At 35.8% G+C, this 18,387-nt stretch overlaps 1 protein-coding gene across 9 annotated transcripts in view; it reads right to left on the reverse strand.

Annotated features, from left to right (window-relative positions):
- REV1 (REV1 DNA directed polymerase) overlaps positions 1-18,387 on the reverse strand; it is a 56,914-nt gene that overhangs the window by 15,344 nt on the left and 23,183 nt on the right. For 4 of the 9 annotated variants that reach the window (XM_061377895.1, XM_061377894.1, XM_061377893.1 and 1 more), the window contains 9 exons: positions 16,422-17,134; positions 14,550-14,657; positions 12,949-13,065; positions 8,314-8,446; positions 7,213-7,341; positions 6,406-6,560; positions 4,847-4,966; positions 2,141-2,361; positions 957-1,129 (listed from right to left, as the gene is read on the reverse strand). In XM_061377895.1, the coding sequence (XP_061233879.1) occupies positions 957-1,129; positions 2,141-2,361; positions 4,847-4,966; positions 6,406-6,560; positions 7,213-7,341; positions 8,314-8,446; positions 12,949-13,065; positions 14,550-14,657; positions 16,422-17,134 (1,869 nt within the window). Of the gene's footprint in view, positions 1-956; positions 1,130-2,140; positions 2,362-4,846; positions 4,967-6,405; positions 6,561-7,212; positions 7,342-8,313; positions 8,447-9,896; positions 10,212-12,948; positions 13,066-14,549; positions 14,658-16,421; positions 17,135-18,387 lie in introns of those variants that run through there. The other 5 variants (XM_061377896.1, XM_061377899.1, XM_061377897.1 and 2 more) reach the window with 5 other exon arrangements.

Below are 18,387 nucleotides of genomic sequence, written 5' to 3' on the forward strand. Positions count from 1 at the left end.
ACCCAACACTACACTACACACAACACTACACTGACTGCAGTAGCTCAGGGAGAGAGAGTTTGCAGCAGCAGAACATTTCAACTCAGCTGGTCACTGAAGAAATAAAAATGCTCCTGCATGCTTGTCAAAGTGCAGAATGTAAATACTTCTAGAAGTACTGCAAAAGGAAAAAACAGTTCCAATAATTGAGCAAGCTGGAAAAATGAATACCAAATATATATATGCGCATCTGTATTACTGCTAGTTGATAAGCCCCTTAAAAGATCAAAAGTCTTTATCAGCATTTCATGAGACTATTATAAAATTAGAAGCAACCTTAAACTATATTACTCAAGTCAAAAAGGAAGAATATCTCCCTGCCAAGAGAAATAGGTAGTCACAGTAATTAACTGCAAATATTTCACTAAATCACTTTAATTTTTAAATAACATCCACAGACACACAAGACTACATTCTCTCAAGAAAGCAACTTCAAACCACAAAGAACGCACTTCTGGAGTCAGATTCCTTCTCTCCTGTTTCTGCTTCCTCTGAAAACCACAAATTGTTTCTTCTATGCCCACAAACTTTTCAACATTTGATATATTTTCTTTTTCCCCCATTTTAATCTCTGAACAAACTCAAAGGCTTAAAATTGATGACTTAAAATTGTTCTCTCTTTATGACAGACACCTTAGTCTCTTCCTTCTTTCACCTCCCAATATGCCATGTTTATCACTGGGGGATTTACATTCCATGCTAATAACCGAAAGACCACATATGTACAACCCTAACACGGAGGACTTCTGATAATACTATTCTACTTTGAATTTTGGTGCAAGGTTTGATATGTACACAGAAAGGTACCAAGCGCTTTCAAATTTCTGTCCTGTCTTCCTGTAGCTTTTGGTGCCCAACATCCTGCAGAAGTGTGCTCATGCCTATTACCAACCATTCTTTTTTCCAGACATAGTTACCTGGCGATATTATCACAGATCCCATGACCTCCGTATTTTGCAGGCTCCACTGGTGCCCCAGCCTTTCTGACCATTATTTTAAGTGTCAATCGTTTACCCTTCATACCAGCAGCTTCAAGCCTACGTTGGATTTCTTCTGAGAGGCTCAGAAGGAATGCTTCTGCTTCCTTAGGCTGAAGGGGAAAAACAACATGTTTAGATAATTACTGTTTTTCAAATATTGAAGGTAAATCATTAAGGCTTAATGCAATCCAGATTGTGTAAACTGAAAAGAACAAGCTGACTCACAGGCAATTGTCTTATTTAACATCAAGTATTTTATTAATATTGTAGGTCACTGAAGTTACGTGAGATGGTAGATTCCTATCCTAATGTTGAAGTTAAGTAGGAAATATTAAGTCCTTTTGGAAATAAGCCTTAAAACCCCAAATGTATTTAGAAACCCCAACATGGAATTTGAAGTCTAATTTTAAGCACACACCTAGAGGATGAAGGGCATAGGGCTTATAAGGAAAATACTTTGACCATGAGGAAAGTCCAGCAGTGGAAGATGTTATTTAGAGAAGTTTTGCAGTCTTCGTTCTTGAAGGTTTTCCACACCAGACTGGATAAAGCCCTGAGCAACTGGTCTGATCTCAAAGCTTCCCCTGCATAAAGCAAAAGGCTGGACTACACAACACCATGAGATCTCTCCCAGCCTTTTTTTTCCCTGTAATTTCTATATATGCTTCAGTTCTCAACAAAGAGCTGAGTTATTTTTTAATACAATTTTCTCAACAACACACCTTTCCCCCCACCCCCCCAATATTTGTAAAAAGTCCAATAAGAATGTTGTACTGGTGCTGGTTTCAGGCACTGGCATTTTGAACAATCAGCATTTAAATGAAAGAGAATGCTAGGTGCTGACAAACCTACTGCAGTTCTCTCTTTCTGTACCAGACTTGTATAACGAATGCAGAATAGCCAGCTAATTTTGTGCAAGCTTCTTTTCAGTCCAATAATTTTGTAGTCTCTCCTCCCATTTTATCGTTTGGTCTCCTATTTCTTCATTTTCCTCATTCCTATTTGGTGGCTAAGATGGTGCTCTAACAGATCAAAGTGTAAGTGAAAATAATCAGAATATGAGAAGATTCTTCTCGAGCTGAAAGAAGTCACTGCAGAAAAGAAAGCGAGTTTGAATTTACCTGTGTAAACCTTATTCCATAGTTGATTTCTGCTGAAACAGATTTTCTTTCTTTTTCTGTACGAACAGGTCGATCATCCAAACCACGACAAAATCTGTAGAGCATTTGTCCTGTTTTTGGACCAAACTCTTTTTGCAGTTTTGACATTGAAGCATACTGCAGATCTCCACAGGTTTTAATTCCCAAAGAAGCCAGCTTAGATTCCATCGCCCTGCCAACTCCTAACAATAAAGCAATTACTTCTGTTAACTCTATACAACTCAGAGCCCGTCATGTTTTGAACAAATAAAATCTGCCTTTTTAAACCTACACTAGGTTATGCCAAATAAATAAATATATACTATAAAAATAAGTTTCACTCAACAAAACATGGTCCAAACGGAAACTTTTGGTGTCTTCACCTGTATTTTCTATATATCTAGTTTAAGATGTCATATTGTAGTGTGTTTCTTTATTTCTGGGTAAAATGTTGAATGACTCTTGCTTGCAAATCTTCTTGACAATGTACTGCTTATTACAGAGCATATAGCTCTGGACACCACAACACTCAGTCCAAGAAGAGTATCCAATATGTAATATGTTTTGCTACCATATACAAGTGATTTAATCTGAAAGAAAACCAACAAATATTTTGAATACTGTTCCACTGCTACCAAGGTAGAAAAATAATATTTCAGGTAGAAGTGATAGCATACCTGTATCACTTGTGCTTTGAATTACCAAGCACAGGAAACTGTAGGTATCCATGGCAACAGCACATACCTAAGTGTGATAAACTTAAGTACATGTCTGGGTTTTGGAGAGGTGGCCTGTTACTTCTGAAAAATATTAGTCCTATGAGTTTACACTACCAAAGTCTGTGAAAGTTAGAAATCACAGGTAATCAGCTTCTATCTTTCAGCATCTCTTTGTCTTAGTGGCATTATTGCCACAAACACTAGAAAGTTGTGACCAGCAGGTCGAAGGAGGTGATGCTGCCCCTCTACTCTGCTCTCGTGAGACCTCACTTGGAGTACTGTGTGCAGTTCTGGTGTCCTCAACATAAAAAGGACATGGATCTGTTGGAACAAGTCCAGAGGAGGGCCACGGGGATGATCAGGGGACTGGAGCACATCCCATATGAAGATAGGCTGAGAAAGTTGAGGCTGTTCAGCCTGGAGAAGAGAAGGCTGTGTGGAGACCTCATAGCAGCCTTCCAGTATCGGAAGGGGGGCTATAGGGATGCTGGGGAGGGACTATTCATTAGGGACTGTAATGATAGGACAAGGGGTAATGGTTTAAAACTTAAAACAGGGGAAGTTTAGATTGGATATAAGGAAGAAGTTCTTTACTGTGAGGGTGGTGAGGCACTGGAATGGGTTGCCCAGGGAAGTTGTGAATGCTCCATCCCTAGCGGTGTTTAAGGCCAGTCTGGACAGAGCCTTGGGTTGCATGGTTTAGTGTGAGGTGTCCCTGCCCATGGCAGGGGGGTTGGAACTTGATGATCTTAAAGTCCTTTTCAACCCTAACTATTCTATGATTCTATGATTCCTATCTGACCAAGGAATACAGGACAGAAAACATATACTCTGGTTACGCACATGACTGGGAACTACCAACAAAATATACAACACTTGAATTTTGCCTGCCCATCCCTCAAAGGTTTGTACTCATTTGGATTGCTTTCCTCTGTCAAGCTGTCATTTTTCACAGCACTTGTGGAAACATAATGTCAGTAGGGCTTCTTAGCAAGATTTGGCTGAAACTGCAGTTAATAAAATTAGTAGTACTGTCATACTTGCTGAATTATAATTCATGATCATTGTCACAATTATTTCTTCAAAAACTGAGGCAAAAAAGTTGGAATTTGACAAACCTGTTGTTGTTCTTTAAAAGAATCAACACATTCTGTAAGTTTGCAGTATACCATCGACTAAAAGATCCTCACACAAAACAATAATTACTCATGTAATGTGTATTTTAAGTCTACCAGAAGCGAAACCTGTCTACAGCTGCATGAAGAGCGTAACACTGGTAATAGTACCACAGCTGCCTTACTTCACACCTTCCTCTCTATTTATCAGCCATTCTAATACAGCTCATGTTGCAAGCAGAAACACTTCTCTATTTCAGTAACATTCTTCCCCTTCCAAATTTTATTTTATATTTTCTTCTCATTCTCTTCAAAATCTCTCAGTTTCTTAGACACAGCAGAGAATAAACAAACTCCTCTCTGTCCCTTTTCCCTCTTCATATACTCTCTGTTTCATTATGGCATCTCTGCTATTTTTTCCAACTTGTGACTTCATATGCTCCTTTTTAGAAAGAATACCCTCTTGGGCTAGCTCTCATTTCTAAGCAAACTGCCTCTCAGAGTCATAAGTACCTGATGTTACTCATTCGATTACATTCATTATGATACAGCAAGCTCGCATTCACTTGAAATGACTCACCTCAATAATTTTTCTAAAGATTATAAGGTTGCATAACATTCTCTTCTGTAGATCATGTTGCGTGAATCCATAAAATTCTTTACTAAAAGAGATGCTTCTCAAAGATACAAAAAGGACGCATTCTTTCCAGAAAGTAGAGAATTTTTAAGAAGTCAGCATACCTTTTTGTTTCTTAATCATACCCATGGAATAGCATCTAATCTAAGAACACAGATTTGTAACTGAAACTATTTTAATTTTAGGAGGCAAAGTGTCCTCTAAAAGAAAGGAGTACCTGGAAGACTGGTAACAAGTTGCCCTCTGATAAAATCATCCACTTCTTCAGGTTTTAAGTGATACTGTCCATCTGGCTTAGCTTTACGAGTTGCCATTCTGGCCAGCAGAATATTAGAACCTGTAAAAACAATAAATTAAATTATGTCTGTGGTAACTTCTGTTCCTTCAAGTAGAATGCCACAGTTCAGTAATCAAGGAAAAAATGCAGAAAGTAGAGTCAAATTCCTTATCTTCAGCAAAGAATTTAATGAAATATATTCATGAGCTGCTAGCAGTATCTGTTATTACAGCAAGTTAAAACCAACAAAAAAAAATTCCACCAAAAAATCCCTAAACAACCAATAGGTAAGTACTGGATGCTTCACTAAGAACACTGAATTTATTTGTCTTGGTTATGTTCTACACACGTAGAGGTACAGATAAAGAGTTAAGTGCAAATGGCTAAAAAATATAGAAGGGTAATATTTTAACACTGCAGAACAGACAACTGTGGTCAATGTAAGTAACAGGTGACAACTCTATCCATTATATTATATGTGAAATTCTGGAATTTAGCTAATATCAGGGCCTGAGTATTCATTAAAATATTTCCAATGACTCTGTTAAAGTATTATATGCACTCTTAAAAGTGTGGTGGGAACCTAGTCAGCATTTTTTATTTCCCTATTCATACGCTTATTCATGCTCAGACAGTAAGATCTCTGGAATGGTACCCAAACACATTCATTATTGCCACTGAAACATCCCATCCAATGATAAAGCAAACTAATAAAAGGCCAGGGAGATTCACAACTCACAGCACTGTGTGTTACTATTCCTCTTCTCTAACCTATGCTCACATTCTTTCTGTCTCTTCTAAAATTTTAGTTAATAAGAGCAGTAACAGAGTTTTACATGCACTGTTTCTCCTGAGGGATTAAACTGATGAAACAATGACAGATTCTTCATTTGATTCTCTATTTAACTATGAGAATATGTTTTGTCTATAGAATACTGAAGATTTCTGACCCTCTTACCTACCAAGCATATCAACATAGCCTCTCCTATCATGCAATCTCAGTGATTTACCTTCTGCAATGTATTACTGCAACAACACAGTTACTTTATTGCCACATACTTTATTGAGTTAAAGTATGAAAAAATTAACACCTCACTTAACAAATATGTGTTTACTCTTTTACCAGCATTGTTTAAATCAGTTTAGTTTAGCCCCTAAAATCTAAAGGGTAAAAAAGTTACATTTATTCAACTGGCATAAGCGTATCTTTCTTCAATTAATCTCTGATCAGCGAACAGTGTTGAGAGGAGATCTCAACAGTGTAACAGGATCTATTAAAATTTACATTTTATTATACTGATACAACTTTCACAGTGGGCAACATACAAGTAACACAAAATGTATGCTTCAGGCAGACCCTGTTTCTGAAATACGGTCTCTACATTCGTGTAATAATAAAACTACAATTGTTTGCCTCTGACTTATTTACTAAAAATGAATTATGATAGACCTAACAATAGCAGGTACCGCTTGTAAACAAAATGAAATAAGGTACTTACCCATCCCAACAGAAGCAGTGCATTTAGTCTGTGCTTTAATTTCAGTGCGGATAGCATTTGCAAGTTCGTCAGGAGTCAATCTGGTCTCTGAAAGGATTTCGGTGATATCTACTAGTGCTTCATCACAACTGACTGCTTCGATGTTATGAGTATAGCTATCAACACAAAGTAAAGGAGGTGAAACACCAGCAACAGCTCACCATCTGTTAAAACAAATATGTAGCAAATAAAGTCTTCCTTTTGTGGTGGTATTACCCTGCTTATTTGGTATCACACATCACATATTAAAAATGCTAAACCAACAAATTACAGTAACATTACTAATGTAGGACTAATTTCAACATGCATCATGATTTTAAGGGAACAGCTAGAGAATGAGTTGAATACTTATTTTTCGTATACAGTAACAAATCTCCAATTCTGTTTAAGTGCATTTTAAACCAAAAGTAGTTTCTAATAGATGTTACTCCAGTAACCCATTCTTAAGTTACTCAAAAAACCCTATTGGAAGAATCTCACTACTAAGCAGGGATCTGCTTCACATAGTGTAATCAGTAAAAAATTTAGCAATGACTCATTTGGAACTCAGATATCAGGATCTGAATTCAAGACAAAAGAATGCAGAAGAAAGACAATGTGCAAAATAACAAAAATACTACAAAAGGAAGACCTCAATTAGGAATGGCTTTGTTGAAGCTGAAGAGTAACATCGAGATGAAAACACTAAATTGAATGGCATTCAGCAGTGGCAAATATGCTTGACAATCTTACCACGAAAGACCACCTAAAACAAACAGCATGCGTTACCTTGCTAATATCTCATATACTGTCTGTGCAACTTCTTTGTATGCATCAAAATCGTATGAAACTGCTTGAAGATTTGGACACAACTTTTTTGCTTGGCCAAAAAACATTCCATTCTTTATGCCGACTTGTCTGAAATGAAATTATTAAAAAAAAAACCCACAAAACCAAACCACCCCAAACCAAATTAATACATCACCAATTTTTCTACAAATTAATACAGGGCATTTCCAAATGAAGTATTTGTCTTTTCCCACAAAAATGAATTATCAATAAAAAGGAATTTAGCAACTCAATAGGTAAGAAAAATAACTGCAAATACAGTATCTAAATTAGCTGTGTAATATTCAGGCATGCAGCATGGACAGCCTGCCTTTGGGAACAAAGTCTCCAGAACGCACCACTTTCTACCTTCTGCTTCAAATTAAAACTATGCACATACCTCAGTGACTAAGGTAACCAGATCTTATATTCCACTGTGCAAGCTTACAAAAATCTTCACTCGTATTAAATAAACTCTCATTTTTTGACATATAATTATAAGCCTGCCTATTCTAGCATGCTTGAGAAATGTTCCAATGAAGTAATAGTTTCTGGGATATTATATCTATCATGGAAGAAAATTTTATTTCCAACACTGTGCTTATATTTGTAACAAGTTATTTCATACTCTGAGCATTCATAAGGTATGTTATTGGGGATGCTCAATATAATCAGTGCAAGAAATGGCTTTAAGCTTAATAATCACACTTACTGTCTGATTTTAACTAAAAACTTCAGTAACAGTGCTCTTAATTCCATGAAAGAATGCAATTTTGACACACAAAAAAGTGAAGATAACATTACAAAATCAACAACTAACATAGTGAATGGCAACAGTTTTTCTTTAACAGGCTTTGTTTCAAGTAATATGTAAGTTAGGTTGAGAGCTATGAAACAGTTTAAAAAGCAGCAGCATCCACAAGAAACACCTTGTGTTAAATTCTAACAACATATGTGATTACAACTTCTAAAAGCATAAAAATTCCCTTTTAGATAAATATGAAGAAACTGTCTTAAAACCTGCTAATTTTTGACATTTTATGATACGTAATTTTTACCTACCTGGCTTCATAACTACAAGAAGCTATTTCAGCCATGGACAGCACAGTGAGATTGAAATCAGCTCCATTCACATGAGTGGAATTCGGATGCTCCCAGACTGGTGAGTCCAGCTTATCAGGTACTCTAATTTCTGCTCGGAAAATAATATTTTTATAAATATTATTTTTCTTAAGAGTTCAACAGAATGGATGTGAACAGAATAAAAATTATGTATTTTATTTTATACAACTTCTATACTGCTATCTCCTAAGAGGTTCTTAATACTATATTGATTCATATCATGGTCCAGAAAAAAAGTACCAGAACACCCTTTCCACAGTAATCTCTCTCTGCAAGTAAGTGTACATTCTACTGTTAACAGAAAAATCCTGTTTCTATTTTCCTCAAAATTACTAGACAGCAGCTTGTTGCTGACTGCATACACCATACTGTAGAGTAAGACCAATCCCAGTTATCTTTAATGACAATAAAAATGATCAAACACTTCAGGCTTACTGCTGCAACCATATCCTATCAACAAATAAAAAGACACTAAAAATTTACCAACTGCTTAGCTGAGCGAGATGACACTTAAATACACTCCTTTTTTGCAAAGAGCACACCTACCACCAGAACACACAAATTAAATTCAGAATACAAGACCACTTGTTATCATACTTACAACCTCTTAATAAAACTTTGTGCTAATTATCTAGATACCACCAAGTGGTTTTTAAGAAGTGAAATAATCAGAATACTAGTTAGCTCAAATTAAAGAACATTAGCAAGAAACTTGTATTTCCTTTAACGCTCTTATGAGGATATTAACTGACAAGACTTCTATTGTTACTTCCTAATAATTCTTTTATTAGGATATGTCAACTTCTTTCAAATATCACCATAAATTTACCTTGGATCAAAATGATACAATTATAAATACTGCAACCCCAGACTTAAAACGAGACAGACTTTCCCTAATTCTATAAAACTTTACTGCATGCTCTGAGATAAGGATCCTCCAGGTCCACTGCACACTAGGTACTAGAACAGAGTTCCAAACACTAAACACTGGAATCAAACAAAGCATTTTCTATTCGGGTTTTCACAGTATGTAAACCTTGAAAGATACATGCCTGTAACTTAAATATAGATCCACCTGAAAAAATGTCTAGATGCAAAAACTACTATGCCCTTCCAAACTCCCTGTCAGAATAAAAAAATCCTTAAGTATCATACAGAAAAAAAGCTTCTGGTTACTTAAAATGGACTAGTATGTATGTTACAGGTCTTTTTCTTTACTGTATTCTATTTAATACCATACACCTTTGTAATATAATAAACAGGAAGTTTTCTTCAGAGTGCCACAAAGCCTAATTGTATTTCACAGTACTAACAACTTACACACTGACAATTTGACTGAAAGGAAATATGGTGCTATGTCCACATGGGAGTAGTTATCAGACCAGAGAAAGTGTTGTAATGAGTGGAGATAGCAGGGGTAGAACCTGACTCATGTGAAAAACTGCTTTTATTCAGAATTTCTGCTAAATTTGTGCACCTTTTTATGTCATATGTCTTAATGTATGATGAGCTCAGTAAGTTACCTAAGATGTCTGCAACTGAAAATCAGAGCAAAATTATGCCCCAAATAAAGATAAGAATGACAAGAACAATTTATTTAGTCCATGCCTTCCTGTGCCCTGGCCTGAGATGATGCTGTCATCTTGTCTATCTTCATTGGACTCGTCGACTTTTTCCACTTCGCAGCAGAGTAGATCCCCCCATGAGCTGATGGAGTCACTTCATGTGAAATTCAGGGCAATGCAGAACACATTGTCCTCAATGGAAGGCAAGGTAGAGAACCTCTCACCAAAAGCTGGGAAACTAGACAGGCACATGGTGAATGTGGAGCAACGGATGGAGAAATCAGAGGCCAGGACCCAAGTCTGTGAAAAAGAAATCGCTGAGAATAAATCTGTGACTAATATGATGGTTAAAATCTGCTGCTCTTTAGAATGAAAAAAAGGGAGATACTAGGGTTGAGGGAAAGGAAGCCTAGAAAACATTCACATCTTGGGCATCCTGGCCATGGAAAAGAGACCCCAAACTATGAATCGTGATTAACATATGTTAATCTTCTATCTTTAGAACATGAATGTTAAAGATGGCACGTATGTAGAGAAGTCATTTCCACTACCCAGAAAGGTTTTCTGTAACTTGGAGATTTAGGGTGAGAATGATAGCGAGTTTTTAAATTTTAAAGTTATATATTTTTGGATGAATTTGAACAAGAAAAAGAAAGTATTTCATAAAAGATTCAAGATTCTATTGACATTGGATATTTGTCTAGCAATGCAGATCAAAAGCAGGAGCCAGTATCACTAAAGAAGTAATTTGCAAAAAAAAAAAAAAGAAGTAGCTGATGCAGCAGAATTCAGTATTTGGTCAAAAGTGATTCATAAGAGTTTGGGGTTTTTGTTTCAGGGTTTTTTTCCCTTCCCTTTTTTTTTTTGTTGCTGTTGTTGGGTTTGTTTTGGGTTGTGGTGGTTTTAATTTAGAATATTTTTTTCTAATAAGCAAGACCTGGAGAAGGCAAAATCAGAGAACAGCCTGGAAAGCATGAAGCATCGAAAAAATGAAGTGGGTTCCATGTGGAAGCATGGATGTAAAAATATGCTCATGTACAAGGTTGGTCCCAACTACCCTTTAATTTCAATTGCTTAACGTGTCCCCAAACAGAATTGTGTATATTTAACTGCATAATTTAGCATTCTGTGGTTTTGACATTTTAGAAAAAGTACTTTTCCATGTGATACATGCGTGTACTAAACCATATTTACCTCTGGCATGGCAGTTAAAACACATGCTGTGAAGTATGTCACTTCACTTTCTAAGATACTGTGATGTTAGAAAACTGTAACCCGCAATTCCACCTGTTCACCCAAGACCATAACTGTATTTTTTCCCCCAAAAGGAAGACAAGCCATGTAACTTGAGAGAATGCAAGCAGAAACAACAGGTATTTTTTGTTGATAAAACTACTGTACATGGAAGTAAAAATTAATAAAGAGGCCAAAAAACATTATGAGCTGCAGCTAATGAAGAGAGACTATAAAAAGTGTTAGGAAAAAAATCCTTTCATAAAAAAAATTGGTTGCACAATAGGACTAAGTATCAAGAAAGAATGAACCAGCTGCCTGTCTGTGTGCAAGCCAGGGAGACTGGATGATGTTAAAGAAACGAGTGTGGGGATATCCAGAAAAAGCTGCTGCAGTAAGAAACCGAGTTTATTATACAAGGCTGAAAACTGCTCTACCCTTAAGCAGTAAATATAGTAGAAGAGATCCTACTGAATTTGTGAATCACAAAGAACATGCTAGACACAAGCTAAAACTTCTATTATTTAACTGCCTCAGTCTCCAAACACCACTTGCTTGTATTAAGTCACACCCTTATCCAGTGTAAGGTCCTAATAAAAGTCACTGTATAAAGCTGAACTACCAATAGTTCATCCACGAGCTACACTACAGAAAATCCAACTCCATAAAAGCCACAGCTATCTTTGTAATGCATTCATATATGGCACTGCAAACAACACAGCAGAAACTAAGTCTGAAGTCCCTAAAAAGTTAAAGGCCAGTGGGTTTCACAAACGTATAATCTATCTCAGTTCTGAAGTGGTCTTAAACTACAGCAAAAGACAAATAAAATGGTATCACTTCCTTAATACCCTGGTTGGTTAAAAGTGCATATACAAGGGCAGCTGCTATTTAATTTCAGTTTAGACTTGAAAGTTGAGTTTCAACTTTGCCCCTTGTGTACGCACTTTTTACCAACCTTAAAGTAAAAACAAAGTTTCAAGCTGATCACACAGGCTGGTGGAGAAAAAAACAACAACTAGTTGCCAATGTCTAGCAGTATACTTTCCCATATTAAATACAGTTCAGTCAGTATAGTAATAATCAAACATGTTAATAAAACTGTTTTGTTTACATTAGTATATTACTGCTTACAGAAAATAATGAATTTCCAAATTACTGCAGGCAAGTAAAGAATTCTCAAACTACAACAGATGCCCTGGTGTTGTGGAAACAAAGTACTAGTGAGAGAGAGCTCATGGAAGTTGCACAGACTTTCCAGAAACTTAAAATGCTTTAAGGATCACCCAAATTAACTCACTGTATACAGATATTGTACTTGTGCAATTCAAAAACACACCAAAAAATACATCATCACTGGCCACATGCTATCAGTTCTACTCTTGCAGAAAAAAAGAAATCAGTAACCTTTTAAAATTTATTTGGTACTCTTCTCTACAATAGACATAACAAAGTGATTCCAGACAACCTGTATTTATTTTTTACTTTAAATAATTATTTAACATGCTATCTTATACTCAACCTCAATGGAAGTGAGTAAAAACTAAAATTACTCCAAAATAATTAACCCAGTCTTAGAAAAGCTAACTAAAAAGTCATCACAGTGGCAGGTCATTACTGAGGCCACAGAGAACCGTGTTGTTCAAAGATACTTTTTTTTTTAAATCCCTCATGTGAAAAACATTTATCCACTATGCACTTTATTAATGACTTTTAGGAAAAAGTCTTCGATAACAAAAGAACGTACAGACAAACAAACAAACAGACTTATCTGTACCTGCTTTGCCATTCATTAGCTTATTCTGGTAATATTGCTGTTCAAGCTGGGGGTTTGCACCAGGGCGCAGTGCTGCCTTTCCTGCACCTTTATTACTAGTAACAGCTACTGGTTTTCCTGCAGAGAAGAAATGCATGTACTTATAAGTCAACATAGTATAACAGCTTACAATTTAATAATAGCACAGCTAGAATCAGATCATAAAGATGTCTGCTTTATTTTTATTTCTGAAGGAGTGTATAAAGCTCATACACTCTTTACAGCATTAAGGAGGAAACAGCTATGAAAGTGACTGCATTGTGACTATGAATTTGCTGTCTTAATTACAGTCACCTGTAAAGAGGAAAAGCTTATAAAGAGTGGAAATACAGCCATACCAGTTTATCTTTAATAACAACTAAAAATGGAAGCTGTGAAACTTCACCAATGTCCTAATGATTTATTAGCTGAAGACACATCAAACACTACTGATTTTAAATATTGCTCATGTTTATTAGCTTAAGTAAACTAGAAGGGTATGCACATATCAATGCATTCAGTTCTGTTTGTTTCATTTATTGTACAAAATCAAATACTTAGTAAACTCTTGACTTTTTAGTAGTATCAACACCTCCCTAGTTTTTCTACAGGAAGCTGATTTATGCACCAAAATTTCCAGAAAATTTATGCATAGAAAGTTTTCTGTGGAACAGAAAAAACATTCTCAGAAAGGTGATAGGTTCTTTATATTCCAATAATGGAATTTTAAACTTGGCAGGAAATAGTTTCAAAGACGCAAACATAACAGGCGCATCTCTGATACAGTTGCTCCTGCCTTTGGGCAGAACATAGCAGAGCAGCTGTATATACAGCTTACTCCTTCCCAAGATCTACAATATTCTGGGTGGCAGATGGTCACTCCTGCACCAAACCTTCAGACTTGTGCATCACTGAAGTTCAGTGTTTGCACAGAACAACTAGTATGTCCATTTCTCAATATTACACTTGCAAAAAAAAAAACAACCCACAACCCAACAAAACTTGCCAAGGAGCTCCACTATCTCTTCATATGCCCTAAGAATGATCACACAACTCAGACTTCCAAGTGCCAACTGATTTGTTCACCCTCTAGGTGAGAGCTTCAATGAAAAAGGGAATGAGAAGCAAATTTCCCTTGAAAAATATGCATCAGTTAATTCTCAGCCCTTACATTACTTCAGAAAATTTATTAGGATAACCCATTCTTTTTTAACGGAAAGTGACCAAACCCTACTTTTGGTACCACAAGATTTTGATCTCTGATTTCTAATACGGTAGATTTAAGTTTCAGTAAGACGTGCAACATTACAGAGAATGAATACTGCAAATCTTATTTCTCTCTTCTTACTTTAGATAATGAAAGGAGACAGCAAAGAGAATTCCAGCTCTCTCTTCCACTTTCTTTTAGATTGTGAGAAAGCAAGCAGGAATACAAAAGTTGCAGGGTCTGACTATCAAAGATGCCAGCAAAAAAAAAAAACAACAATTAACATCCAAAATTCATTTTGTTAAGTGTGCAAGTTTGGTTTTATTTTTAAAGGCTTAACTGAGAAATTTGTCAACATGTAGAACTAAATACTGACCTTTGAGATCTGGTCTATTTCGGATAGCCACAGACACAAAGAAGCAATCCATATCCACGTGCATTATACAGCTCTGTGGCTTGGCTGAGCTCGCAACAGACACATTACCTAGTATGAAGATACACCAATAGAAAACTTGAACCCTAATTTATATATACTTTGGTACTACTCAGAGGACTATTATCACTTTAAATTACAAAGATTTTTTGTTTCTTCTCACCAAGAAGATATTTATCCAGAGAAATGTAAATGCAAACAGTAGACAAAGCCTAAACATGCATCAACTTAGAGTTTCTATTTTATTCGCTCATAATCAACAGCTGCCTAACAAGCTCCCCCAACCCAAGGAGATTAATGCATGTTGTAGGAACTGGACTTAATTTTCCTATGTTTATACTGGATCTGGAACAGACTACTCCTTTTTGTTCATCAATCAGAAGAATGTTCCAAAAGATAACAGTTTTAGCTCCACTAACAACTGTCATTAATTCTTCAGGAATCCCACCAAAATTAGTTTTAAGCCTCACATGCCACTGGATTTTGGCATTGCTGTACCTACACTCATGCAAACAATCAGTAAAGACAAGCAAGACAGATCCAGACTGAAAAACTTACATGCCTAAAACACCAGAAATAGTTGTGTCAAGTATTCTAGAAATTCTAGTCTGCATGTCTATATTGCTGACCTACCAGAGGAGGCTATAGCTAACACACACACACACACACACATCTTAATTCAAACAATGCATAAAGTGTAACAGTGAAAAAATACTTCAACATAATCAAGTGAAATGTTCTACTTAACATGTAAGTTAGTTACAGAGTAACCAGATTGATTTTCCCTGTTCTTAATAATTTATCATTTGAACTCATTCTCTGAAAGATAAGGACTGTCTCATAAACGACACTCACAGATCAAGTTATCAACTTAATGCTTAAAAAGCTGCTACTTGTGAACAGAAACACAGTCATTAACTATTAGAATACTCCAAGCCAAATCAAAGAGCAAATTAAAATATATTATACCATATTTTGATGCAAGAAAAATATACATTAAGGTAGTTCATAAATTCACATTTTATAACTGGGGTGTCCTAGCATAAACACAGAATCAGTTGATTTATTTATCTAACGGTTTTTTTTAGGATGTGGTCATTTATCAAGTATATTTTCATGATTACAAGTGAGTATTTTTACAGCATAACACAGAATCTCTTTGATGGTACAGAGCTAGCCTTTTAACTGAGTAACACTGTAAATCAGAGATTCTAAAGATGCAAAATCTTTAGCTGTACTTGTAACACTTTGCCTCTCATCAATTACATGGGTTTAGTTTTTTTTTCTTGTTTTGACCCTTGATGTAATGACATAAAACATTTCTGTCACAAGCCAAGTTCAGAAGCATCATATGACACTGCTACCCATTTAAACAGATCCAGAGGTATACAAAACCCTTACTAACAAATTTAGTTCACTTTCGAGTGTTACTCATCTTTTTAATTTTCAAACTGAATTATAAGCAGCAAGGTTTCTTCTTTTTCCCCTTTAGATTTTCACACAGCAACTACAAAGTTGTGTATTTAAGATATATATTTTTTCCCCTTGATCAATCCACGTATCTTGGTAAAGTCAAGAATATTATGTCTACAAGGAGGAATTAAATAGACCAGTTATCACATTAAGTCACATTTTACTTTAAAAAAACCAAGCCAAACAAAAAGCAATTGCATCCTTTAGCTTTAAGTGCATCGAGTTTTTCTAGATAGCCTGACTGTAATGTTAATATTGAATACTCACCTACTTACTTAGACATTTAATATACAAAGATATAAAACACCTTCTCAACATAAACCTTTTTAAACAAGTATCTACCTGTGTCAGTTTTAAGTGCAGACCTGCCTGCTTTCCATTTTTTTAATTTTTCCCTTCCTGGAAAGACACCGCTGTTTTTTCTCTGCAGACTGTTGACAAACTCTGTCAATTCACACTTCCACGTTGATATATGATGCAGTCTTGAACGTGAATAGAAGTCAGAAATAAAACTACAATCTGAAGGTTTGGACACAGGTAAGGAAGCTGCCTTGCTAGAAGTAGGTACAGAAGTGCTTTTTGTGCTTGAAGGCCCCTGAACTGTGGAGTGGTGAGCACCATTTATTTTAGCATTACTGTGCAAAGATGAAGATGAGGATGAATTCCTCATAGTCCTATGTGGATTCCATGAAAAGTCTGTATTTTTGTTGCTTTGCTGCAACTGCTGCGTTGTGCAGTCTCTGAAGTCAACCATGCCTTTTTCAGTCTTCCCCTCCTCCTGCACAGGATCTGGAGAGAACCTACTTGCAACACTGTTGCCAGAGGGCACCAAACAATCCTGCGTCTTTAAGGCACTGGTGGAAGTGTGTGTGTGTCCGTTAAAAATGGCAACGCTGTCTTTGTGAGACTGAATCCCATTTTGTTTCCGTCCAGGAAGGATCTGCTCCAGGTCTGTAAATCCCAAATTGGCACTTTCTTCTTCCTCTTCTTCATTCCAGCTACTTATTCCATTGGGTGTGATCTCATTTTCCATCTCATGCTTTTTAATATGATTTCTGAAAGAGATGGTATTATTTAATACCATATATTCTATATAAAAAGACACATTTACAGGTCATTTCAATTGCTAAGTATTTATCTCCCTAACTGTTATCAGTATATACTTGAATAGTTTTTACATTCTCAAGACAATTATCTCAAACTCTGAGCCATGTCCTCTCAATGTCACAAATACTGTATTGCTGTACAAGACTGAATTCACAGACTTAGCGCATCATTAACACAGCACTACCAGGAGAGACCAAATACCACGCTCACATTAGAAAAGCTATTTCCAAGGCCCTTAATTTGAGCAGCAGTCTCCAATCGAATTAGAATGATTATTTATTTGCTAACAGAACTGTACTACCATGGACAGCAGAAGTGGTTTAGGAATACACAAACCACCGGGAGTTACCTTTTCAACAAGATATGTGATTTTCTTCATCTACTTACAAAAAAAAAAAAATAATTAAGTATACACAGAAACCAACTATCTTTTATAAAATTATTTTAATGTGTTAGATTTATTTTTTCTTCTCTCAAGAAAAAAATCTGTTCAAGCTCTACAAATCAAGCATATTCTTAGCTTTTGACAAAAACACAAAACTGCATTTTATCGTCTAAGCATATAAACCAAGATGTTCTGGCACAAGTGCACTGGCAACTTACATTTAACTCTGACAGTGTAGAAGGAATGATTTCATTCAAGAAATTAACTATGTAACAAACGCTAAATGGAATTAAAACTAAAGCCTTCAAGAGTTTGCATACTTTTGATCTGCTGAAAAGACCCGAAAACCATCCCAAGTCCCAAAGCTAGCAATTTAAGTGCACAAAAATACAAGTGGGAAATAATTAGCTACCCAGTATACCAGTGAAACCAGAAAGCCAATTAACTGTGACAACAATTTGGTTAAGACTACCAGTCATAAATTATATTAAGCATAGTATTTTTGAGGAATTTCATGGCTGACGGTGGTACTTATTTAGCATCAGTGGACAGGGTAGGCTTTTAAACTCAAGCTTTTCAGACTAAATAGATGTATTTTCAATATTCCGAATATTATTCTCATTTAAAAAACATTAACGATGCAATAGTAAGAGGCAATGGTGATTATATCACTCATTGTTCAAAACACATGTAAAAAATACTGCTTAGGATATTCATTTTGTGGCACTGGTTATTTTTCCTAAATACAGACAAATTCCGCTTGTGCATTAAAGCCTCCTCAGCATTATGCAGAACTGGATTTTAAATAAATCAGCG

The sequence above is a fragment of the Neopsephotus bourkii genome, unplaced genomic scaffold, assembly GCF_033783945.1.
Source record: "Neopsephotus bourkii isolate Nb327-2 ecotype Australia unplaced genomic scaffold, CSIRO-AGI_Nbou_v1 NB_1760, whole genome shotgun sequence".
In the NCBI taxonomy this organism is placed as follows: domain Eukaryota; kingdom Metazoa; phylum Chordata; class Aves; order Psittaciformes; family Psittacidae; genus Neopsephotus; species Neopsephotus bourkii.